Genomic DNA, 25,405 nt, shown 5'->3' with positions numbered 1-25,405 from the left:
GGGCGAACATTGAAGTCATGGTGTTACTTTGAGGTAATAATAAGAGGGGGTTAGTGATGTGAAACGGCTTCTTATTTCCAGAACCTATTACTTGTCAACTTGACCCCATCTGAATGACGGCCAAGCCTGCAAATGATTGATTTGCTCTGCATTGTTAAATGTTGCCTGTGTCCTCTGTAAAGCTAACTGCTCAGTGTCCCACAGCCATAGATTGTTGAAGTTGTAGTTTGCAGTTTGTTTTCCTGAATCTTCCTGCAGTTGGGCGGGCTGACCCTGTTGGCCATGGGGTGCTGGGTGAGCGTGAACGGGAGCTCCTTCCTGAAACTCCTCGGGCCGTTCTCCAATCAAGGCAAGCAGTTCGTCAACGTGGGCTTTTTCAGCATCGCCATCGGGGCCCTGCTGGTACTGCTGGGGCTTCTGGGCTGCTGTGGAGCCCACAAGGAGAGCAAGTGTCTGCTACTAACGGTAGGTGACCCAGGTTAGCCGTTTGTTGCCACTGATGCAGAACACAGTGGGTTAATCTGTGTTAGGTATCACATTAATAACGCGCCCCTTGAAAGAGCTGTGGTTTACTTTCTGCTTAATAAGTTAGTCCACCTACCTACACACTAGTCCATAACTATTTGGACAGTAAGACGTCTCATTATTTTGATTTTGTTACACATTTCTTTTGATCCCTATTATAGAGATTATTGAAATTCATACAAGGCACTAAAGTCTTCTGCCATGGTCTGATCTTAGGAGTAAGGTTTTCCTCCATCATTTTTAGTCAAGGTCACAGACGGTTGACACCCCAAAGACTGCACTTTGAAACCAAAGTAAACTGAAGCTGAAACTCATTCATCTTTGAGTGCAGTAGTAGGTTCAGCACCGAAGGCTGTAAACTTCACTCAAAAACAAGAGGGACTTTTCGAGCACAGCGAACACAGCGGGCGTTTGTGTTGACAAACCAACTGAGGATTTTGTGCAGCTTTTAAGCCTCTTTTCACTGATAAGTTTGGTTTTGACATTTACTGTTTTGCCTGAGGTTCAGTGTTTAGCACTACTTGTCACAGCAAGAAGATTCTGCTTTGCATGTTAAGTTTGCATGTTCTCATTGTGCTTATGAGGGTTAACTGGTGATTCTACACTTTCCATAGCTGTTTATGGAAGTTTCTCTGTCTGTCAGCCCTGTGACAGACCTGTCTGAGGTGTACTCTATTTCTCACCCACTGCTAGCAGCAGGTATGGCTGGATTGACTGTATTGGTTCACTCTCAGTGTTTCTAGGAAGCAGTTTTCATCAAACAAGTTCTGTTAACCCACTGTCTGTTACACACACACACACAATTATAAACTAGATGGTGAAGAAAGTGGAACAAATAGCAGCTGAAGAGCTCAATAATTTTCTCAGGTGGTAGGGACCAAACCAAACTTTAAACAGGAGGAGACAATGGACTCAAATAGGTGAATTATGTCTCTAAATATTTAAGTGGGCAGCTGTGCTCCATGTCTTTTATTGTAAATAATTTCTGAGGGTGTCTTCTAGGAAGATTCAAGACTAGACATGTATGGCAAATAATAAAGGTGAAAAACCAACCAAGTGCAAAAGTCAAAGGTGATGTGGTTCAGTCATCTACACGTCTTGTCTCATTGCCCTAAAACTGATTTCATCCACTGACCCTATGGTGTAAAACAACACAAATAATAATGTGTGGCCTCATAAGGTGCTTTCACACCGAGCTGCTGCACAGTCTCTCCACTCCTTACATCCGGCCCATCAACAGTCCAGCTAATATTCACATCTGCCCTTCCTGCTGCAGACATTTCAGCAACACCACCATTCCCTGAACAGCACAGTGTACATTATAACACTCATTAGTAACGGAGCTAACTACCTCTTAGTCCACTGCAGTGAGTCTAATGAGTAGCACAGTCAGCACATTTCCCCCCTATAGAGCCCTCATCATGTCCACATGTCCCATTGAGTTGAATGATGACGGTGCAGCAGATCCTGCAAGTGACAGCGCAGGACTGAGTTCAGATCTGGCTCCAATGAGAAACAGCTGTAATGGACTGAACAAAAAGGATGCAAGGCTGATAGCAGAGATCATTCAGGCTCTGCGTCTTCTTACTGTTCCTCTGTGTAATCGGCCAAGCTCTACTGACAAGCTGTGATTGTTAGATTCTGTGCAATAGGACTCTAGATATTCAGACATGTTGGAGAAAACAGACATAAAAATTTTTAATGAAATGTTTTATGACAGAATCAAGTCATAAATCTGCATTTGCTGCTGTATTATTAATTTAATTTAAAAGATTTTACTTTACTCATTTTATGATTAATCTGGTTTCAACTTTAGCCAAATTTACAAATTACTTTATTGTATTAATTTTTTAAATTTCATTTCATGGATATGTTTAAGCTTGTTTGACAGATGTCTGTGTGTGTGTGTGTGTGTGTGTCTTTTCTCTTACAAGGCTACACTCTGTGTATTAGGATATTAAAGACCCTCTTAAAAGTAGTGCTTGTCAGTCGTTTTGAACAGTTAGTAAAAGGCCGATTGTTGGTTTAATAACTGGTGTTAAACACCAAATCTTTGATATTTCTCTTTAAAACTGTTTTTAGCAGTGGAGCTTGTCACTGCCAGCGTGGAGCATGAAGCATGTCAGCCATGATCTACTACACAGTCTAGCTTCCTCTTTCTTGAATAGGCCTCAATTCGTATTAAAATGAACATTAACAGTTTGAACCCACAACCGAATGGTAAATGGAAAATGATCTGCACTTATAGCACTTTTCTACTTGTGTGATTTGATATGATCCATAGCTGAAAGAGAAGAAGTGAATTCCTAACTGTGAACTGAATGAAATGATTTAGCACATCAACGTGATTCATAATCTCATTAATCACACTCAGTCTTCTGTTACCTGGAGGTTTCACTACGTGACAAATCACATCATTCATTGAAAATCAGACTTAATTTGCAGAGGGACAGAAATAAACTACAAGTTCAAAAAATTGTGATTATGATTTTTGAAAAACTCAGTGTACAATATAAACACTTTGTCCTTACCGCCTCTCTTCCCCTCCCTGCAGTTCTTCTCCATCATCCTCATCATATTCATCGCTGAAGTGGCAGCAGGAGTTGTGGCCTTGGCCTACTCTTCATTTGTAAGTCACCTCTTTCTCTTTTTTAGTCCTTCTCTTCACTCCGTTCTTTAGATTTTGGTATTCTTTATGTCCTTCACTGTCTTTTTGAACTCATTGTCCTACACTCTGGATTTTATCTCAGTGTAAATTCTCCATCTTAACAGCAGCCATCGTTGAATTACTGGTGTTATGTCCACCTCACTACATTCAGCTACTTAATGAGACCGGGATAGCCTGGGGCTATGTGCGCTGTCTCTCCCTTTGAGCAATTTATTACTCTGGAATATTGAAGCTAAAGCATTTTATATGCAGAACAGCCTATTTACATATGTGTTCTCCCCTATCTCACATACACACGTGCTTCATTTCAATTTAGTGCCACGTAAAATAATTACAAGGATTTCAAATGAGGTTTAAAAGGAGGTAGGTCAGGACTGGGATACTAATAAAGAAAGGAAAAGGTTGAGATTTTATCCAATCAGAGATATATCTGGGGCCCCAGGAACAAGGGAGGTAATCTAACACACTTCCATCTGCAGTGAGAAGCTGATGAATGGAGCAGGCTCAATGAGAATTCCGTGTTTGTTTCATTTGTTTGTGCGTCCGCTGTTGGTCAAACAGTTGCACTCGGCAAATAAATACAACGCACTAGAAATACAGCAGCAGCACTGGTTCATTTCTGAGAAAGCCACTAGATGTCAAGTGACGTCTGGTGGCCGTGTGCAGTTCTTCAAAGAAAGAAAATTAAACATGGTAGCTACTGAACTGTACCTTCCTCGTTTTAAAAACTCGATTCCAATTTGGGAAACATAACGGTTTAGTTATGTTGAGGAACAAAAGCTAATTGTTAAGATTTAAGTACAACAGTAAGTTACACCTCCAGAATGTTGATGGCTCATCGTCATCATGGTTATAATAACACAACACGAGGTTAACATCAGTCAACAGTCGGTTAAAACACCAGATGTAAGTGGAGCGGTGAGATTTTATTTCTGTGCTCCATTCAAAATCCACCCTCCTCCCACTTCACACTGGTTTTTAAATATTTGTTTCAGTATAATGATGCTTCGTTATAACAGTTGTACTCACAAAGGTCAGCGCAACTAGACAGAAGTTACTGGGAACAAGACATAGATCAATGAAACACCATCACGACGCCTACAAATACAGCTTATGACAGATTAAATAGAGTTATTAGATGCAATATTAGGTAATAATTAATGTTGTAAATATTATAAATAGTAATGAATCTGTGTGGTCACTTGCTCAATAAACCTGATACTAGTAGTAATAATAATAGTAAAGCTAGTAACAGCTTTTGAGGTAAAGACCTCTGTTTTGGAACCTAGAAGAAATATTTAAATAAAATTAATAAAAAATATTTTTAAGTAATTTCTAGAACATTTTTGAAATAAATTTGGATTAAAAACAAAACATTTTTATCTGCACTTCTTTTTTTAAAATATATTTTTTACATTCATGCTCTGTGTCTGTCAGTATGTGTTTGAATCTGTTGCTCAGTTTCAGTTTTCTGGTCCTATCCAATTCTAGGTGTGCCTGTTCTCACACAAAGAAGCTGTAAGAGTGTGTGTGTTACTACTGCTGCTGCTGCTGCTGCTGCTGTTCAGGCAGTTTTGCTGAAATAAATCTGCCCTTTGTCTCCCCTGTCATTTACAAAAGCCGAGCTCACCAAGGTGAGCAATGTAAACGGCATCTGCCTAAAACGACAAAGAGCATCAGCAGGATGGTACAGAGAGGAGGGAGGTGTGAGCTATTGTTGAAGCTCAGTAAAATGCAAGACATTACTCTTAGATTTGTCTTCCATAGGAAGACTGTAGATGTGGTTTAGAGTCAATTTAACGCACTGTTTGTTAGCTTTAGCATCATCAGTTCATTACAAACACAAAGGACATCATCCATTCCATCAAGGATATGAGTGTGTAAGAGTAGGTGTCCATCTCCTGCTTTTGATAAGACACTGTAAACACAGCAGCATTAGAATAATGAATATGGTCAATATACATCTAATATGCATATATATAGCTGCCTGTGTCAATAAGTAAGAGAACGAGGCGTAGACAATGAAAGGAGACAATAAATAAAGCGTTGATCTATTCTCATCTACTTATCTGCAGCATAAATCTGCCTTATGGCCGCCTGGCCTCTGCAGCTCATCTAACCAAAGAGCCAATAACCTTCAGGTGGTCGGAATAACGGAGATTTAATAAGCAATTCCAGCAGGCATTATGAGAGGCTGTCAGTGGTCATGGTTGTTCTTTCTCCCCCAAGTGATTTGGAAGTGACCAAGGTGGAGATTTATGACTGGGACTATATAGACTCGTGGACAGTGGATTAATGAAAGACACTGTGGCATTTAATGTCCGGTCCAGCCCATGTTCGTCCGGTAAAGTACAGATCACTGTTTTCTTAATAACTCATTAGTAGTGATTTAGCTTCACGTTAGTATTTCAGCTCTTTAGAGCTTTTTAAGCATCTTTCAGCTTAAACATTTGGTTTTCCATGGCTCAACTTTAGCAGCAGAGGAAACTTAGCACAGCAGATACACAAACTGTAGCGAGGCAGCCGTTGCTGACCATTTTCACACCGCACACGGTTTATAGCTACTTCTAATCAAAATATGTCTGATAGGAAGTTGTAAATGGCACTGGGGTCTATTCTTCTTCTCATGCATTCATTTACAAAGCTGACCCTCCAGTTAGAGCACATCTACCATCGATTTAACATGCTGAATCATCAGAATACACACTGATGGGACTACAACTGGTGTCAACGATGTGGGACACACTGTAAAAACAAGGCCGACAAGGTCCGATATTATTAGACGACAGACCAGCAGAGCAGCACAGAATAGACCCCGGTATACAAGGTGGTCTATCAACACTATGATTATGATTCATGACCCTGAAATCATCTGTGGGCAAAAACTATTGAGCACAAGGCAACATCATGGACGAGTGCAGCATAATTTATATCCAAAAGAGCCCAGAAGGACAGACAGAGAAAAGTGGTACGAGCTGTGGAAGAACCAAATGCTTTCTATTTGCCAACTTGTTCAAATAAAGACTAAAGACCTGTACGGGTCCCTGATTCAGTTCATACCCCCTGGACACACAACCACCACCTTCATTCACTGTTAAGAGCTGTTTCTCATCATCACCGCTCTAGAAGCCATCTTCCAACTACTTCATTCTACTCTCACTGAAACTAGATCTTCTTTAATGGTTTATTTTAGCAGACATCTCAAACCCTAACTCACGTGGACTCTTTGGACGAATGGTTAAATTGAGTGTGTATAATAATTCTGATTAACATTCCACAAATTAACAACTGAGTTCATTTCCAGGGATCAATAACACATGCAGATGAAGATTTGCACCCTGTTTGTAGGTGTTCACTCGACTGTATTGACAGATGAGTTAACGCCTCCAGCCTCACGGTGCTGTGTGGGTAGGCTTTGTCCTGTCTGTCCACCACGTGAGTGTAAGGGCCCATATAAGTGTGTAACCATGTGAGTGAGTGTGTGTTTAACGGGATGTAGCGAGGCGCGGAGCCGAGTGACGGTGATGAATTAGGCGGCTGGTAATAACCCTCTCTGATCTCAGCCGCTCTCCCAGCATCTTGGGGGGCACTTTTAATTACGCTGTGTATCCCAGCATCCCTTTGGGCATCTTGTATACCCGCCCCCTTCACTGTACACACACACACACACACACACTTTTTGACACATAAATCTGATAAACACATGGCTTTATGTGGCCACAGGAACATACAGTAACACACACACCATCCCTCCTCATCAAATGGGTCTCTGACAGTATGCGACGGGATTATTAATCAAAATGGGTAAAAAGGGCTGAAGAAGGGAGGGGGGTGAAAGAAAAGCTAACCTGTGTGTTTGGAAAGGTTTTCTCGTTTTCTCTCTCTGGCCAGAAACCTAACCTGCCTTCTCTGCACTTTGGATAAGCCTGAATATCAGACAAAATGTGTCCTGACCAAAGCCATCAGGAGCATCAATATATATGTAAATGTCTCTCGGGTTACGACCATAAAAAAAGGAGAAGAAGAATGGAGAGTAATGGTTCGGTCATGTTTTGATTTATTTTCATTTTTTCCAGGTGCCAGCCTGGGGCTGTTTATTTCCCAGGTGCTTTGTGTGAGAGAAGATTTATTTAATTTCTGATGAATAGGTGACTCCCACAGAATTACTTTTCCTGCCTGTGAAATCAGCTGCACTGTTTTATTTTCTCAGGCCTCCACAGCGCGTTCTGTGTGTGAATACACTTAAGTGTGTGTCTGTGTGTGTGCGACTGTTCCGCTTTGACAGTAAAAGCTCCGCGGTGGAGTGATGTGCTTCTAAACCCATTCACAGAAGTGTATTTGCATATGTTGGTCTTTTATCTAAATAATGGACCCTAAAAAATACAATATGCAGCTGTGCAGTGTCTGGAAAGAGAGAACGGCTTTGGACATTTGGTGTCATTTCTTATACATGTGGGCATAAAGTGGACACTGAGGACATTTTAAAATGTGTCAGAATAATTCTGGAAAGTGAGCTCAAAATACTGGGACATTTTAGTAAAACATTTGATATTTTTGGTCAAGTAAATGCACGCCGACATAAAAGATGTTGTTTTGGAAAAGTAAGAATTGAAAATCAGGATGAATTTTTGACATTTTTGGAAAATCACACAACAAAAGAAAATTTGTGGAAATAATTCGCATGTAGACAGTTTTGAACGGTTCAGTCCTCATTTCTTCACTGGTTAGTTTGAGGGTTAAGAGCTGGTTCTAGGGATGAAGTGAGACTATGTGTAGGTTGACCTTACCAGCAGGACTGAGGACTGAAGGTCTGAAGATTTTCATCAGCCGTGTGTTTTCTGCAGGCTGAGGGGATCCTCAGAGCGTGGGCGGTTCCTGCTTTACAGAAGGATTACGGCAGTGATCCTGTGGTCACCAAGATCTGGAACAGCACCATGGCAGAGGTACTGTACCTGTCAAATCCTACACTTTGTCATACAGTTTCAACTTTAAGGGGCATGTTGGGTTATAATATTCCTGCTGATCATTTTCCACCTTACCGCAGCTACAGTTTTCAGTTCTCCACCAAAATCAACTTTGAGGTGTTGAGCTACATCATCTGTGGTGCATTTAAGGATTCTACAAAAAACTGCATCATATAAATTTGCATTTAAAAAATTTACCACAAAAGACAGGGGAACCCGAGGGACGGAGGTCCCTGAGGGTCCTGAGGAGGTGAAGCAGTCACTGCTAATCCAGAGTTCAATTTGTGTGTGGATGCTGGCAGGGTGTCATTTTCTATTTGCTTCACTGTCAACAAAGTAAATACTTAACATGTTTAGAATTTAGAAAACAAGCGGGACTTATTTAAGTCAAGTATCCTCTACAGGCTCTAACATGCTAAAGTCAGCGACCCAATCCTTGTGTACATACTTGCACGAGTTGCGCTCTCGCCTTTGCAGAAATTGTTGTGGGTCTCTGGCACCACAATGCTGTGGATCAGTGTGGAGCTGCACACAGGGAGGCAGCTGTGGAACAAGAAAGCGCTAAATGTTTATAGACAGTGTCAGATTTTGAGAGGCACATCGTGGTTCTGCACATCGTCGTTCTGCACATTGTGGTTCTGCACATTGTGGTTCTGCACATCGTGGTTCTGCACACCGGCTGCAATAATGTCATTTTGAGGACGTACATGAACGTTAGCTGCGACTGCTGCAGGCTGCTCCTCTTTGTCCTTCACTGAGCTGAACAAACAAAAATGCCGAAATGAATGGCTGAAGACTAAAATGCTGAACTAAATTCTTAGCTGGAGTCAAATAAAAGGCAAAACAGCAGCTCTACGCTGTTGATAAAATATGACGGCCTTTGTCCGTTAGTTCACCTCAGCTGACCTACTCACAAAAGACACAGCCAAGGTCACTCAAGGAGCCTCAGTCTTACATCTTTACCTCAGCCACTGAAAAAGAAACTTGCTGGAGCTTAACAATGGATTCTGTAGATTTGTATTGGCAAGTATAATAATCATGGTCAACATCAGACCTTGAGTTTTACTATATATATATTCCACTGACATACAACTGTGTAAAGAAACAGATTATTTTGTTTTTATTCTGAAGGTGTGTTTTCATCCCTCTCTCAGCTGAGGTGCTGCGGCTTCACCAACTACACAGACTTTGTGGGCTCTAAGTTTGAAAGCGAGAACAAAGGCAGTCTGCCGTTCACCTGCTGCTGGACCAACAGCACCACCTGCAGCCGAGACGAGGCGGAGCGCAGCGGCGTGCAGGTGAGGTGGAACACGCTGCTCCAATGCAGCATCACTGGTGAAATTCAATTTCAAAAGCTGCAGCTTCCAAAATGATCATAAAGTTTAATCTAAAGCAGCATAAAATGAATAATTATGATAAAACATGCAAATACACCAGTATTAGTCAGGGAACGTTTACTATGTTCACTTTCTTAGTGTCACATGTTAGAATGCTAACATATGCTCAGTGACGCTAATCACAAAGTTGCAAAAGAGTTCCTTCTTCCACAGTTTTTAATTATTGGGAATGAGGCTGCTGAATTTACATTAAAAGATGTAAATGTGACATTTGGTGACTTTGCTATCTGTGTTTATCAGGTCTATTTGAGAACTGATAATACTTTAATAACTCATTCTTCCAAAGGGCTGTTTTAAAGAAATCCTGAAGACTCTCAAAGACCACGCCAACATCGTGGGAAGTGTCGCAGCAGGAATTGGGATCTTAGAGGTAAAATATCATTAAAAGAAATTGAAGAAAGTCCTGAAGAATATTTGAGCCAATTTTTTATTAACAAATAAACGTATTGTTCTGTTTGTTGTTTTGTCAGATTGCTGCGATGGTTGTGTCCATGTACCTTTACTGCCACCTGGACAAAAGAGTCCACTGAGAGGAACATGAAACCATGACACAGATAGATCATACATGAAATCTCAGATCGATATTATTTAGCAGCTCGATCACTCAAATTCTATTTTCTGTTTTTCTATTCTTAGCCTTCAGGCAAATTTCTAAATGAAATCACATTTATCAGTAAAACTGAGCATGTATCCACATCTCATCACGTTTCTGTGCGCCAATCATAATCCATCCATGATGGAGCCACATTATCTGTTTCTGTACGAAGACTGTGCTACCCTGCATTATTTAAACATGTATTTCAAATGTGTTTCTCTACACAGCAGATCAAGCGTTGTGAAAGGAAGCAGCAGCGCTCCTTTGTCCTGTACACTGTTCATTAATGTTCCATCTCCTGCCCTTGAAGATTACATGCATTGTGAAACAAAGCTGAGTAAATACTGGCCAATAAAAAGGCCCATAATAGACAGGAGGTGGGGCAATGTTCAGCAGCCCCTGAATTACAGATCCTCAACCAGAGGTTTTGTTCTGCTGCTTCTGTACAAGAGGAAATTACAATGACAAAACATCATGTTGCTCACTCACACAGCGGCTGAAGGCTTTCTGCTTTTCAGTTGTGTGCACATCCATCCCATGGAGGGACTCGAGGATGAACTGATTAGATTTTGGATCAGTGTCTCTTGTCTGCCTCATTCTCATCAGTGCTTTTGCTCAGAAAACAGCCACCTGGACTCGTGCAGGAATGATTATAACCACAGTGCCGTATTTCCTGATCTAATAGAGATCAGGTGTTGACATACTGAGACTGAGGCCTTTACTTATTACTCTTTCATGATATAGAACGTTCCCTCTTAACACATGATTTTGTCCTTTTGTTTGAATGCAACATAAAACCTAAAAGCATCGTTTAGTAACAAGTAAGAAACTTTCTTATAACTTTCAGTAAATATGTTCTCGAACTGAGATTGTTTAATTTGTCATGTAATAATAAAAAAAAAAACTTGATCTGAAGAACAAAATGCTCTGTAATTATTTTATTTGTACTTTCAACTGATTTGTTCTTTTATTTCTTTTTATTATATCATTTTTCCTCCTGGATTTTTATATATATATTTTTTAATATATTTTTTAACATGGGAGCTGACAAATACACAAAGGATTAAAAACAACAACAGGAAGGTACTAAGATCATAACTGATCATATTAATAATATATAATTCTCTGAACCTTGTGTAAATTCTTCCTGGAACATGTCTAAACTGTATCATCCACAAATAAAACCTAGTACAAAGGTCGTCAAAACATTTAGTTGGGGTCAAAGAACTGAGCCCCGTGAAAAGAAAAGTCTGAGACAGATTCTATTGGTCTTGATGTGTACGTGTTATGGAGGAGGAGAAACTATATGCATGATTAAATGTGCATAGTAAAATTAAGAGAAAATGTATTTCAGTGGCCATTACCTTCATTAGTACTGTACATTTGCTGGATTTGAGTCCCAGCAGCTCAAGTTGCTTGACAGTTTCTACTGTTATTCATTTTAAATACTGTAATTTACATTTTGCATCCGGCTCTGTAAATAAAACCTCGAATGGCAAAAGGGCCACAAAAGGCACAAAAACATGTCATGCTCACTCTTCTTTCCATTTATGCACCTGTGATGTATTTAGAGTTCGATCTGTCATTTTCTCAGTGCTGCTGAGCTCCATGTTCAACAGTAACCCCCCAGAACACATGTAGAAATCAATATTTCATCTACATCTCAGTCGGCAGCCTCTGAGCTCGGCTAGTTAGGATGCTCAATAGGTCAAAAATGACATTTAGCACATGCACAGACACACAAACAGAGACTTCTGACTGACAGACTCAAGTTTGTTACTATTTACATTCTCTCACTTATGAATAAAACCTTTTTCTTAATTAAACCTAATGCAGAGGTACATTCAGAAACCTATCTTTTAATCAACACAATGGACGTCAGTGCACCAGGTCACAAACACGACAGGCTTCACTAACAGTTTGGCTCACGTTGATGAAGAAGAAGGGATGGACATGTACTGGCTGTCGTTTATGAACCGAGAGCTGAGTGAAAGTTCAGAAAACCAGCTTTGAAATATACAAATCAAGGTCAAGATAATAGAAATAGATTTATAAAAGTGTTTTATCCATAATTGGGCAACGTACTGACTTCATTTATAGGAGCCAAATCTTTACTGATCAGTGAGGGGTCAAAGGACAGGAAACCACATTTGCCCTTGGTCAACCACAGCGGCTGCTGAAATCCACTGAACCCTGAGGATTTGCATACATTTCCCTCGCTGCATGCGTTTCCTCATACGGTTGTGCTGCCTTATGGTCTCCTGGGAAATCTGTCAGCAGCACAAGCCAGACAATGTGAGCATCTCTAGAAAAATCAGAGCTCAGAATAACTCCAAGATAATAGCTGCAGGCTTATTGCATGAATAATACGTACTAATAATAAACCCTTCTTTATGAATTATTTAAACAGCATCCAGCACAGCCCCAAAAGAGGAAAAGGCTGAAAGAGACTTCAGTAAAAACCATCTTTATTTACTCAATAAAAGGAACTCATACATGTCAAACTGCATCTCAAACTTACAGTATGTCTACCGATCCCGACTGTCACTCCAAGGTACCTGCTGCCAATTATACCGCAAGCAGTAAACAAACATTCAACAGTATTGCTGAGAAGACAATGATTTCGTTTTACCCTCTCGATTAAATGAGGAGAAGCACAAGCACCACTCGAGAAAAAAAGAAAAAAAAAAAAAGACAAGCTGACATTTTAAGACAATCATAAAGTAGAGTTGAGGTGAAATTTCGAGGACACAAACATCCATTAATTCACTCATGACATGAGCTCCAATACTGCGTTATAAGTGGTTCTGTCTGACGGGATTATCTGGCTGCACAAAGTAAATATGTGGTTCTCTGGCAGCCATTAAAATCAAATGACTGTGCAAATACTGGAGCCACAGAGCTGCATTGAAATGTGATTCACACGCTCACTCGTTTAGTGGGATACGTCAGCGGGAAAGCACGACTCGAGACGCAGCTGCTGACGACCACAGCGTCTCCTCGTCACGTAAAGACACGATTTTAGATTAACTGGTGTGAACAACACGGGGGGAGACACTAAAAAGACTAATAATTCTTGTTTGTTTTAGTGTTTGAGTAGATTATTAATGAATGGATCATTATAATACAGCGAAGCTGTAAGAGCATGTTCGAGTGTTTACAACTATCTCTTCAGGTAAAGTTTCTGAACAGGTGGTGGTGGGTGGGGTGCTGTTGAACACCCTGACATCGTACTGGCCACACCTATCCAAATGGTCTGGATCCACCACAGTTAGATGCAGTCACAAGATTGAGGGCGGCACATTCACTGGAGTGTCGGTAGGTAATTATGAGTAGAGATCCAGATTTGATCACTTTAAGTTAATGATCAGATAATTTTGGTTTAAAATAAAAATTTTCACATGAAAAATAAAAAATAAAAGATCAAGTCAATGTAACAAGAAAATCATCTTATTTAGAAAGATATTTAAATTATGATCTTGAGATAATTGACCTAATACAACAGCAGCAACTACGATCACACCTGTATACATATTCTAACTGTTTAATACTCACACGTTTGTTGTTGATAATACAAGGGGGAAAAAAAATGAAGAATAAGGCAACAGAACAAAATCCACTACGAGCCAACTGGATGCAAAAAGACAAATGAACACTGCTGCTATTTTCTGGTCGATCACAGCAGTTTTAGGTCAGAAAATACATGATCATTATCATGTTAAGTGGATCAATTCTGGAGTTGTTTCGTTTTAATAAGTCGATTCTCGCAGTGAGCACTGAGGTTCAACACCCAACACAAAGTCATGAGCTCTTACCGGTTGAAAGCAACAGTCAGTACATTCAGAATGAATTACAGTGTTTGTTTTGTGTAGTTGCTTTCTGTAGTGTCTGCTGTAAAAAGTGAATATTTTACCCTTAAATTAATGTCAGCCACCACCGAGTGTCTTCATGAAAACTGACCCAAGCAGTCGACAGTAGCCCACAGGGCTGTCATCAGCTCTTTCACTCAAACTCAACATTTAATGCTGAAATATATGACGACCCCTTATTCATTTTCATCCAAAAATATATCTATATATGCATGTATATACATTATTTCATTATCTGTAAACGTTAGGTTTTTAAAAATGCATTGCTCTTGATAAAAGTGGATACAAAAAAAAAAAAAAACTGAAACAAAAAGCCAACAAACCACTAAACTCTTTGTTCGACGGCTGTAAAATAAATAGATAAGTTAAAATGTTTGTACAAGATGGACAAAGCACTCAGTAGTTAAAAAAACAAAGTAACACAAATGAATCACGTCTCATCAGTGTGTCGTCTGTACCGTTTCTGTTATAGTCTGGGTTGAAATTTAACGGACCGCAGCTCGTCCCACAGTTGTCACGGAAACAGCTGTTGACAGTCATTTGCTGGTTGTGCAACTGGCTTTAGCGTCAACTGTTGCCCATAAACCGCTGGATGGAGTCAGTAGTGTAGTTTGTAGTGTTAATCCCTCTTTTGTTAAAAAAAGACAATTTCCAGGTTCCACATCGAGGAGAGAGAGTCAGCGTGGTAGTAGTCCCAGGCTGGGTTTTAGGGGGATTGGTGTTAAGGCCTGGGCTAGTTGAAGTGTGTGTGTGTGTGTGTGTAATGTTAGGTCTACATCTGCTCCACGGGTGCTCCCTCTTCTTTGGGTGGAGGCTCTAAGTGAATGGGAGTGACATTGGCTGGTTTCTTCCCACTGGTCATGAGACAAAGAGACAGACGGGACAACAGAGACAGAGGGTAGACAGGTAGTGGTGAAAGATAATATCACATCTCTTGTGTAGGGGAAGGGAATCGTTTCAACTATGTTTCAATTCTCATTTTTTTATTAAATGAAAAGAGAAATTTTAATTTTTAACTTTAGCAGAAATAACTAAACAAATATGAAGCATTTTTCCTGCTTTACTGCAAAACTACACAAACATGAATTAAACTATAGAACAAGAGCCTGAAGAAAAAATAAATCAATTTCCTTTACTCGGTACACAGTGTTGGAAGAAGTATGTTAACGCTTATATTTAGTCGTTTGGCAGACGCCTTTATCCAAAGCGGGATAGTGAAGGGGAAGGGAAGGGAAGTGAGGTACAAGGTACAAAAGCATCTTTAGTGTTGTTCCATTAGAAGAAGTTGTCTGGGCTAAAAAGAGCCACATGAGGACTTCAGATGCTTCCTGTTCTTGTAAAGTTACTAATTTCAACAGTTGACGGTAAATAAGTACATGAGCCAGACTGAAAATGGCAGAAAGGAGGATGCACCTTCGCTCACATTTAATGTCAGGTTGCTTTTATGTCAGGCAATAATTAATTCATGCAGTCACTTGCAGACAAGGTTGAGACTTGACCAACGATCGACTGGCTAAATGCATCTACACTGACAGAACACTGCTGCTGTTAAGTCTCAGAATATAAGCTCAGTGCTGCACAGATAATTAGCTACTAACAGCAAAGTAGATCAATGCAGCATGGTGTTACATGTTATGTTCTTAAACCCAACACTTTCTTTAGGATAGTCTTAGAAAGCACGAGTAGTGGGTCAACAGAGAAGAAGAATTGATGAACGCACCTTTTCATATTACAGGGCATTAGATATTTGTTCAGATGGATGCGTTTGTAAAAGTCCAGTGTGCGTCTATGCTAACACAGAGTTTACAGTTTGAGCTTTACTTACGAGTACGGGGAGATCGGAACAGCCACCACCAGGACATGATTCCTTTTTCTGAAAAGCCGCCACAGGCCTCTGTGGTATCCCCGCACATCCAGGTCCCAAACATGCAGGCACTGGACAGAACAAGCAGAATTATCAAGGAGAAATACCAATAATACCTCATAATAACCAAAAGTTTTAACATACTTTTAATTACGTGCTCTTCTGCACCATGAAACGACAAAAATGAGCAAATACAAAAAACAGAGTAACACACAGTAATACCTAATGTTTTTTTAAACTTTTGTTAAACTGCATGTCAATATGACCGAGATAACAATATGCACACCTTGGCAAGCTCAGTCCAGGTAGATGTGTCCGTCTCGGTTTCCATCCTAATGAACATGGCGTAGACCTTACCCTCAGAGTCTGGTAAGAATGAATCCTCACACGGATTCTTAGTGTGGTCCAGCACCTCTGCTTCTCTGGAATCACACAAACAATTACACCAACCATTTCTGTAGTTTTCCCATGATCATAACTCAACACCTACGGGTTCTGGGACTCACTTCAGCAGGTTTTGAATCTCCACTTCATAAGCGTCTTTCTTCAAGCTGCGAAACACAAACACAGCCAGACTGTAATGATGCGGCTATATTACTTTTCAGATACAATTCGGGAGCTCATAACATTAAAAAGAGCCGGTGTCCACACGTCCCGAACATACACACCTGTCAACATTCTTCAGCTGCACATTGGGAACAGTGTTGAACCTGTGTTTCTTGAAATAAACCTCCTAGACAGAAAAGACGGCAGCAGAATAATATGAGGAGGCAACCGAAACAGAAATGACTAAAAATAATCACAGACTTCCTGAAAAGGTTTAAAAACACTTTTCTTTCAGGTCTTACATGGAAATAGCCGTTCATGTTTAGGCCGATGATGCCAAAGTGGTAGGAGCGGGACACATCAGGGATAATGCACTCTCTGCCCTTCCTCTGCTCAGGCATTCGCATCCACATGTCCCAGTCCCACAGCTACAGGACAAAAAAAAAAAAAAAAAAAAGGGTCCTTAATGTAGATTCACATATTTTAAAACTTATAATTATATTAACTGCTAAATTGTGTTTATGGTTATTTGATATACACATTGACATTTTAAAAATCTCTGCCAGGCATCTCATGCAGATATTTGAAACTACAGATAGATGTAGTTATGGAATAGTTATAATCTATAAGCTGCATTCGGCATCTTTTGTCACTTGGAGGCAGAAAAACTAGATGAGACAATAAATTATCACTTTTCAAAGTTGTTTTTTTAGCCACATGAACTCTAGCAAATGCACTGAAGAGATGAAAAGGCTGAAAATCATTCTGGTAATCTGTCTGCAGGAATAAAGGAAAACTGTAACTGGGAAAACATAGGTAAGTACTGTGTAGGCAACTTTATGTACCTTTTCAGGTGTTGGCCATTTTGGCTCCAGTTCGTCCTTGTAGAGGCTCTTTTTCAGCACCCAGCCCAGCCCGGGCATACTCTCCACTCTGTAGAGCAGGGCCGGGTCCTCCGCTGTGTGTTCATAGCCCTGTACAGGAAAGAACAGCTGTCAATGACTTTTCTGAAGGTATCCAGTCATCCTCCAGGTCACTCAGCTGAGAGAAACAAGAGTGGAACAAATACATCTCAACTGTTACGGAGGACACATTCACTAATCAAATACTGCACAATCACATGTGCACTTTCATATTGTCACTGTAAAGCAATGATGATCAGCATATGCCTGTTGCTGTCTCAACAAGGTTACATTTTTAAAAGAGGTTTGGTTAGAAATGAAGAGAAGCACAGTAAACAGTACTGCGCTGGTTTAAAGGGAAACAGTCTGAACTTACCTGGTCGTTCCAGGCTGAGATACAGTACAGACTATCGTCCTCCTCCAACAGGTGGATGGTCTGACTCAGAAAACTGCATCAAAAGCAAAAATCGACATTCAATACCAAGTCAGGGTTAGTAACATCATCACTGTGAAAACTGCCTTATTGTACAATGGAGAGTGACTAAACTCCTTATTTCAGAGAAGACTGTTTAGTACCAAGACAAAATGTCAGATAATCAACCACTTAAGCAAAGTTCCAGTTTACAACTGTGGCACAGTTTTATTTAATGGGATTGTTGGGTTTTCTATATCATTTTTTGTATAATTATACTCTTTAAGGTCTTAAACCTTCCACTGTCAAGTGCCTTGAGATGACTTCTGTTGGGAATTGGAACTATACAAATAAAATTGAATTGAATTTAATTTCAACAGAAAGGTCGGAGCTTGCAGAAACACAAACATTAGATATTTCATATTTGCCTAACCTATATTGTCAAAACTCATCACATAACGCATGGAATAAGTGAACATCAATATTTGCTGGGATTAATGTACACTGAACGATTAGCTCTCACTGGAACCCCTCCCGCTTTGTACAGGTCAGCACAACACATCAGTATTACAGTATTATTAGTTTACTTTGACACTGAGCTTTAGTAATTATGCTATGTATATATAATTTATTCATTTTGACAAAAGAAAGACATCAGTCTGGAAATTCTGCCTGGAAGAACCAGGTTCATAGTCACACACCCACACACACACACCCCCACACACACACACCCCCACACACACACACCCCCACCCCCACACACACCCCCCCACACACACCCCCCCCCACACACACACCCCCCACACACACACACCCCCCCACACACACACACACACCCCCACACACACACACACCCCCCACACACACCCCCCACACACACACACCCCCACACACACACACCCCCACACACACACACACACGCTTTAAATCAGCAAACACACAGTTCAGAGGTGAATTTGTCCAACAAAGAAAAGATGGAGCTTTTCCACAGCTCATCACTGTGGGTCTGCTCCCACCTAGTGGTGACCTGGGTAGCTAGGAGTGGTTCTTGAGCCCTTCTGTAGCAGAGTGTGGTGTGAAACTTTCTCATAAAATAAATTCAACTTTCAGTTAACAGCCAAACGCATGTTACTTTTACTAAAAAAAAAAAAAAAAGATTACAAGCTGCATTGTCTGTTTTAGCTCCGATAATGATCCAGTTATCAGTCATTCATGAGCAGCACATACTAAAGTACCTGAAGAAGTCGATGGAGATGTCCAGGTCTTCTTCTAGAACGATGGCAAAATTAGCATCCTGATAAGAACAACATAGACAACAATTATAATCAAACTGTGAAAAGCAAACCCTAGAGAGCCTCAGCGTTTGGCATGAAAAGCACTGTACTCACTGGGTGGAGGTTGAAGGTTGCAGTCAGACTCGCCTTGTAGTGCTGTGACAGAACAGACACATTTTCATAACAGAAACAAGGACTAAGGTCTCAGCTATGTTTTGACTTAAATTCAAAGCATTTTAATTTCTTGTATGGGACAGTTGACTGCGTTGCAGACACTGAACATGAGGACCGCAGCAGTCTCCTGGATTCACTGTATATCACACTATGAAAGTCGACAGTTATCACACCATGAACATTTGAACAACCCCTTAAATGTGGCGCCAGCTGTTGTTTTACCTGCGACACTCTGGCATTCTTGATGCTGATGGGTGTGTGTTGAACTCCCTTGAGTCCAAACAGCTCCACAACATCCATCGGCTCCTGGATTAATAACACACATTTGAACAATAAGATGTAGCAACACAGCTGTGGATCATCTGTGAAATGCTCTAGTCTTAATGTGAAACCTGGGATTCAGTTTATTTAATAAAGTTTTGACACATTACATGATTTTAACTACACAGCAAAATTTTAACCAGTTTGTCGCAGTGTTTTTCATTTTACAAAATAGATCCATAAATCCAAAGGCATCATAGTCTACATTTCTGTAGTGACTGAAATTCAAGGAGAAATAAGAATAATACCTCATAATAACCATCAATGAAGACTGTGATCATCTGTGGGTTGACACCATGCGCTGAGAGAAGTGACCTCAGCATCCTGAAAACAAACGACAACTGGCTTTAACTTTATTTTAGAGGACTAACTTTATTCTTATTTATAACTGTGGGACTGGTTCCAACATATCCATACAGATACATACAGATACATGGAAACATATTTATAGATGACTTGTCACAAAGGCATTTCTACAACATTACTTACAGTCCGGTAGAAAAGTAAAATAAAATAAAAAGTCTGTTTTCTGGTGCCAATTCTTTAATTACAAAAAAAAACAACAACAAAACAACAACCAAAAGGCTTCACAGTCCTTTTGATCACGGATACAAATATAAATTATTAATCTTACCGGTAGAGATAGTTGGGTCTGTTCCCTGCGATGACTGCCACTGGGACATTGAAGACGTTATTGTTTGGGAGCTGGAAAAACAAAGAGTTTGTATCAAGAGTGTTAGTCTCTGAGATCAATGAGTGGTCAGGTTCTGTAGTAAGATGTCACAGGTTAGAGCAAAAGAAAAATAAAAAAATACAGTATGTGTGAATTTATCTGTTCAGCTGAGAAAACGGAAGGTTTCAGACTTATAGAAGATATTTCCCATCAATTTCAGACTTAAGACAGACTTCAGAAGACTACACCACTGCAGATAATGATTTCCTTCTGCTCAATGTTCCCTAAAATCTTTGCAATGCCTCCATTCAATACACCTAGGGATTTAACAGTTTGACCGCCACAGCAATCAAGTCAAAGAAAGTGAGCTACATTCCACATTTGTTTGGGGACAGTGAGAGAGTCTGAAAGCCACAATGTTTAAAACAAAAGTGCCAACACTGATGTTCAAGAAGACGGAGCTGAGCTCTGATTCACATATACTATTCTAAGTCCAGTCCAGTCTTATGTGCACTGTAATGAACATGTCATATACACATCCCAACATTTTGACCCTACTTGAATGTTGGTCAGTGTCATATGACAAATAAGATGAAAATAAATATATGTTAAAGCCTTTCAAAATAAGTATCACTACTATCTCAGTCCTCAATATGTGCAGCTTAATGAGGGAAAAAAAAAAAAAAAAAAACAATCTAGTGCTGTGTTGTATTTAGTGTCTTACAGGGTCGGGATTGAACTCGATGGGTGCTGGGTCTTTGCAGCTGCAGATGCTGCCGTATCCTTCCACTTTGCTGCAGAAGAGCTTCCTTCTTCTGTTCAATTCAGTGTCTGCCCAGTGGCACTCTGCTTCTGCAGAACAGATGATCAATCACATGCAGTTTGACAGTATTAAGTAATCTTCATCAATGATTTAAAGCATGATCAGAAGCAGTTGATCAGGTGAAGCTCTCATTTGAAGTATAAAGGAATATTTCACCATTCTACATTTTGTCAGAACTGTATTTTACCTTCAGAGGCGGTCAGCTGCACCTCGGTCTTCAGAAGCACTGGGTCTCCCCATGTGGACAGAGCTGGAGATTTTGAGTGCTTCTCTCCATACACCTGACCTGGACACACAAAGCACACATCTTAAAGCTTATCAGACTCTAAAACACTGCACACTGCTTATTATACCAACTATCCTTTTTCTCAGTGAACCTCAAGCAACAGCTAACTTAAGTTGCCTTTTGTACCTTTAATGAGGACAAAATCATGTTCTTAACAAGCTGATCAAGTATATGATCAATAAATGGTTAATTATTAAATGTTCACTGTGTCATAAAATACAGAAAAGGCTTTACTGATTCACTGATTCCTCAATGAGAGGAAACATAGTTTGAGATCTAAAACACTGGGAAATTGAAGTTACAACAAATGAAATCAAATGTTTACTCCTCTACCTCCTTTCTTTACCACCAGAGTCCACATGTCCCTCCAGCTCAGGTTGAGCGACACCTGGCTGCCAAGACTCTTCAGCAAGTTCTTAGCAGCATCCTTCAAGTGGAATGTTCCCTCATCCTGCAATTCATTTAATTTCATTAATTCAATTTCCACTTAGTCCGATTTTACCTTTGAATTTATCATCTGTCTGTATGAATATAACATCAATTACCAACATCTGACTCAGTAGCAGTAACTGACCTTAATAGTAAAGATGAGGACTCGACCCCGGGTCACCATGTTCAGGAAGAGGATCATGGCTTCATCTTCATGGGGAGAGTAGGTGTCAAATATCCTCTTGGCCATCACATGACCCTGAGACAGAAACAAACAGAGCAGATCTATCAGAGCTTTCTTTAAAACAGGGGAGGGGTGTTAGGTTGCTTCTCCTCTTATATATTCTTTATTTAGTTTTTGCTGTTTGTCTGTATATGATATAACAATCAGGACATATCAGTCTAGCAATGCAAAGGAAAGAAAGTGTGTATTACAACTTGGTTGTGGCCCCAAATAAAACATGAAATTGTAAGAAAAGGCATTTGTTGGCCTATAATCTGGAGAACAGTGCTCACAGTTGCCTGGTTGAGAACAATCACATGGATGCCTCTGCCCTGCTCCCTTGTGTCATCTTCCAAAACCTACAGGAAACCAGAAAATAAAAAATAAAAACACTTTAAGCTGCACCAGATAGTGTAACTGTGTGACCACAACAAACAATTTACACTGGTTTTGAAGACAAACTGCATTTTCCAAAATGTTTCATGGTAATATTTAGCTAAAGTGCATGGAATTAATTTGAATAAACACATTTTTCATTTGGTTTGATTGGTTCGTTTAACACTGTGCTGTTAACAAAGACTATTAGTGAATTGGCCTATTTGGCCTGTTATTTGTACTGATTAAAATCACCAAAAACAAAAAAAATAACTTTGACTAAACCATAATTTCAGTTTTTAAAAAGTGTTTTATGGTGGTTTTGACAGAACAGTCAGTTGAACTTACAGTGGTTCCATCCACTGCCACGTAGACCTTGGAGCGGCTGGAGTACACTTCAATGTCGAGGACTTTGCGTCCATTAACAGGCCTGCGTGGTGTCTCCATGTTGGGTATTGCATCCTCTAATAAAAAAAAATAATTTAAAAAAAGTACATATGAAAGATTGGATAAATTTGCAACTGTGTAGATACAGAATCGGGGACATTATGCACAAGACAAAGTGAAGGCTTTAACTAGTTCACTTAGTGTAAACGTCAAAGCTTCAATAGAGGATTAGAACAAGCTGACACAGAATAAATCAAGTCCAGAATGAGCCTTAGAATAAAGACCAAAGACCAAAAAAGTATCTACAGTATGTGTTCCAAAATGTTTTATGTGCTAAAATGAAAATGGGAGTTGATATGGTACAAGCTAGGAAAACAGATTCAACTGTTAATGGAAAAATGTGAGCAACATCTGATCATTCATGTGGCATTATCCATAAAAACTTTATTAAAACTCAATGTCTTACCATACTCTTGAGAAGCCGCATCTTCATTAGCTACTCGTCTTGTGTCCAAGATGAGTTTAATATTGACTATAACTGTTATCAGCAGAAACAACACAGCACCAGCCTGAGGAAGGGGGGAAACAGTTTAGTGGTCACTTACTTAATTTGACACCCTAAATTGGTCTTAATGGAAAAAGAGTAAGTGAACAAGCCAATGTAATGTGTGCATTAATTGCAAGAATAACTCATTATGTAAATGAACCCAGCCGACGACACCTATGAATGAAACTGGAATTACATCAAAGCTAGTTCCCCTCTGGATATTGTGCCCCTCTCTATAGTTAGATCAGATGTAACAGAGGTAGTTGTTGGTGTAAGTTTGAACACCATATGCCTGCTACTGCTGGGAGATTTTAAAACGTTTCTAGGGCAAATTTAATCTCTGCAAGTGCTCTGGCTTCAGACTGGTGCAAAAATTACCTTTCCCAGAAAAAGTGGTTGACTCAAGGTCTAGAGCATTTTTCATTCTCAGTACCGTTTTAAATTTATGCAGAAGTCAGGAGAAAATAAAGCATATAACGTTAATTAATGAAGGAATTACTACCCAAACCTAAGAAGCCGGTTTTACTGACCTGACAGAACCGTCGGATCGTCCTTTTATTGGTTAGCTTATACTTCCAGGTGAGGTACAAGCTCCTTTGTTGGCGGGGGATGAATGGCTTGGCTCGGGGATTGGGAGTCCAGGTCTCCATCCCGGACACCGAAAGAGCTCACACCCTCCGCCTTCCCTCCTCCACCTTCTGCGGCAGGGACATACACTGCTCCTCAACACCACCCACACTGGTTGTCACATCGTTACCTGAAAAACGCCAAAAGGCACGGCACGAGTCAGAAGTAAAGTTTGCTAATCACCAAGTTTAGTCGACAGGTAGGTATTTTAGCTAGCTAGCTAGCTAGCTAACCGCTCAAACACAAACAGTGACTACTGGAGGCAGTTCTAGTTCACTCAGCCGGAGCCTGACGCACTCTAATAGTCTCCTTTCTGTAGAGATAACAGCATAAGTACTCACAGAGTCTTCGATAATCCTTCTATTAACCTTTCAATCTCCTAACGAGCAGCAAAACCAAGTTATTTGGCGTATACCTTGTAACTTGTGTTTCATGCACAGTGTATCTGTCGCGGAGCAAACGACGTCATCGTTCTTCTTCGTGTCTTCTGTGATTCCAGTCAGTTTAAACCCAGGTGTTCTCTTTACTGACCTCCACAGGTTAAGTGATAAAAGACTTTACACCTGTCCTTACATCAATCACACATTTCACCCACAGAGTCAAAAACTACAATTAATTTAACCAAAACTCCACATGGAAACGGAACTTCATGTAACTATTACACCAAGCAGGTTACCTGTGTTATAACTAGTTATAACATGAGGCTGAGGTGCATTTTCTTCTGCTTTGTTATTTGATTGCACTAATTAGGCTACAATTACAATACAATACAAAGATTTTAGAAAAAGACTTATAATAAACTTTAACACATTATGTTATATAATTATTTCTACATTATCTTGTGTAATTTACAATAATATAGACGTCACAAAAGACCTTTATATATTTCAGTGCATTTGCTAAGTGCATTAAACACCTTGTCCATCAGTCTGCTTTTCTTTATCTACTTTTTACTAAATGAATCCCTGCCTATTTTATTTTAGTTTACTTAAGTATAGTATAGTATAGTTAAATTTATGAATAAATACTACTTTACAAAAAAAAAATACTCTAATTGCAACATGGGAAAATTTTATTTTTGTAGATATAATTCCAGAAATGGTCTCAGTCATACTGTCCTCGTGTTTGAGCCAGTGTTTCCAGTGTTTCCAGTCTTTCTGGCTGACTGATTTACAGTCTTTGGTCTTGGCTCTCTTGTTAAGCTGGAATGTGGCACATTTTCACATGTGTCTGGATTTATACATTTATAGTGCTATTTATCTTTTAAATGACATGTATTATTTTATTGCAAGCTATCACGGCCTTATCTTGCAACTACCTTATGTAGAAATAAATAAATGGCCCGATGAGAATACTGGACTTGGACTTAATGACTTACAACTCAAATTTGACTCCAACATTATGACTCACAACCTCAAACGGACTTTAGTCTATTGGCCCCTTCATTGAGAATGTCTGGTTCTGTGCTCCCTAAACCATTATGTTGACTCCATCTAACAGCTGCACATCACAATGCTCGAGCAG

At 39.8% G+C, this 25,405-nt stretch overlaps 2 protein-coding genes across 3 annotated transcripts; one reads left to right on the top strand and one right to left on the bottom strand.

Annotated features, from left to right (window-relative positions):
• The first annotated feature begins 174 nt into the window (after window positions 1-174).
• On the top strand, window positions 175-10,953 carry LOC113152641 (tetraspanin-1). Its single transcript, XM_026346007.1, has 6 exons — window positions 175-465; window positions 3,080-3,154; window positions 8,038-8,136; window positions 9,312-9,455; window positions 9,841-9,924; window positions 10,025-10,953. The coding sequence occupies exons 1-6, from the start codon at window positions 283-285 to the stop codon at window positions 10,082-10,084; spliced, it is 645 nt and encodes a 214-aa protein (XP_026201792.1). The 5' UTR covers window positions 175-282; the 3' UTR covers window positions 10,085-10,953.
• A 265-nt stretch (window positions 10,954-11,218) lies between these two features.
• Window positions 11,219-24,352, bottom strand: pomgnt1 (protein O-linked mannose N-acetylglucosaminyltransferase 1 (beta 1,2-)). Of its 2 annotated transcripts, none has more exons than XM_026346171.1 (22): window positions 24,297-24,352; window positions 23,785-24,011; window positions 23,174-23,276; window positions 22,669-22,784; window positions 22,239-22,304; window positions 21,868-21,981; window positions 21,627-21,744; window positions 21,195-21,293; window positions 20,909-21,036; window positions 20,146-20,216; window positions 19,760-19,835; window positions 19,413-19,496; window positions 19,131-19,172; window positions 18,978-19,036; window positions 17,707-17,779; window positions 17,274-17,402; window positions 16,731-16,856; window positions 16,551-16,615; window positions 16,389-16,433; window positions 16,169-16,304; window positions 15,844-15,953; window positions 11,219-14,872 (listed from the first exon to the last, which is right to left on the bottom strand). In XM_026346171.1, exons 2-22 carry the CDS (start codon window positions 23,902-23,904, stop codon window positions 14,791-14,793), a joined length of 1,962 nt encoding a protein of 653 aa, XP_026201956.1. In that variant the 5' UTR covers window positions 23,905-24,011; window positions 24,297-24,352; the 3' UTR covers window positions 11,219-14,790. The 2 variants fall into 2 exon arrangements, with proteins under 2 accessions (XP_026201956.1, XP_026201955.1); XM_026346170.1 differs by having other exon boundaries at window positions 24,223-24,339.
• Window positions 24,353-25,405: the final 1,053 nt, after the last annotated feature.

The sequence above is a fragment of the Anabas testudineus genome, chromosome 4, assembly GCF_900324465.2.
Source record: "Anabas testudineus chromosome 4, fAnaTes1.2, whole genome shotgun sequence".
Taxonomy (NCBI): domain Eukaryota; kingdom Metazoa; phylum Chordata; class Actinopteri; order Anabantiformes; family Anabantidae; genus Anabas; species Anabas testudineus.
The sequence above is the reverse complement of the archived record's forward strand: the minus strand, read 5'-3'. Positions and strand labels throughout refer to the sequence as shown.

What these genes read in the sequence shown, in the direction of transcription:
- LOC113152641 (XM_026346007.1), top strand. Translation starts at nt 283, where the DNA reads ATGGGGTGCTGGGTGAGCGTGAACGGGAGCTCCTTCCTGAAACTCCTC. An exon ending in GCAAGTGTCTGCTACTAACG is followed by an intron (nt 466 to 3,079) that starts GTAGGTGACCCA and finishes CCCTCCCTGCAG; the next exon opens with TTCTTCTCCATCATCCTCAT. An exon ending in CGGAGCGCAGCGGCGTGCAG is followed by an intron (nt 9,456 to 9,840) that starts GTGAGGTGGAAC and finishes ATTCTTCCAAAG; the next exon opens with GGCTGTTTTAAAGAAATCCT.
- pomgnt1 (XM_026346171.1), bottom strand. Translation starts at nt 23,904, where the DNA reads ATGGAGACCTGGACTCCCAATCCCCGAGCCAAGCCATTCATCCCCCGC. An exon ending in AGAATGCCAGAGTGTCGCAG is followed by an intron (nt 19,173 to 19,412) that starts GTAAAACAACAG and finishes GTTCTGTCACAG; the next exon opens with CACTACAAGGCGAGTCTGAC. An exon ending in AATGGCCAACACCTGAAAAG is followed by an intron (nt 16,857 to 17,273) that starts GTACATAAAGTT and finishes TTTGTCCTGTAG; the next exon opens with CTGTGGGACTGGGACATGTG.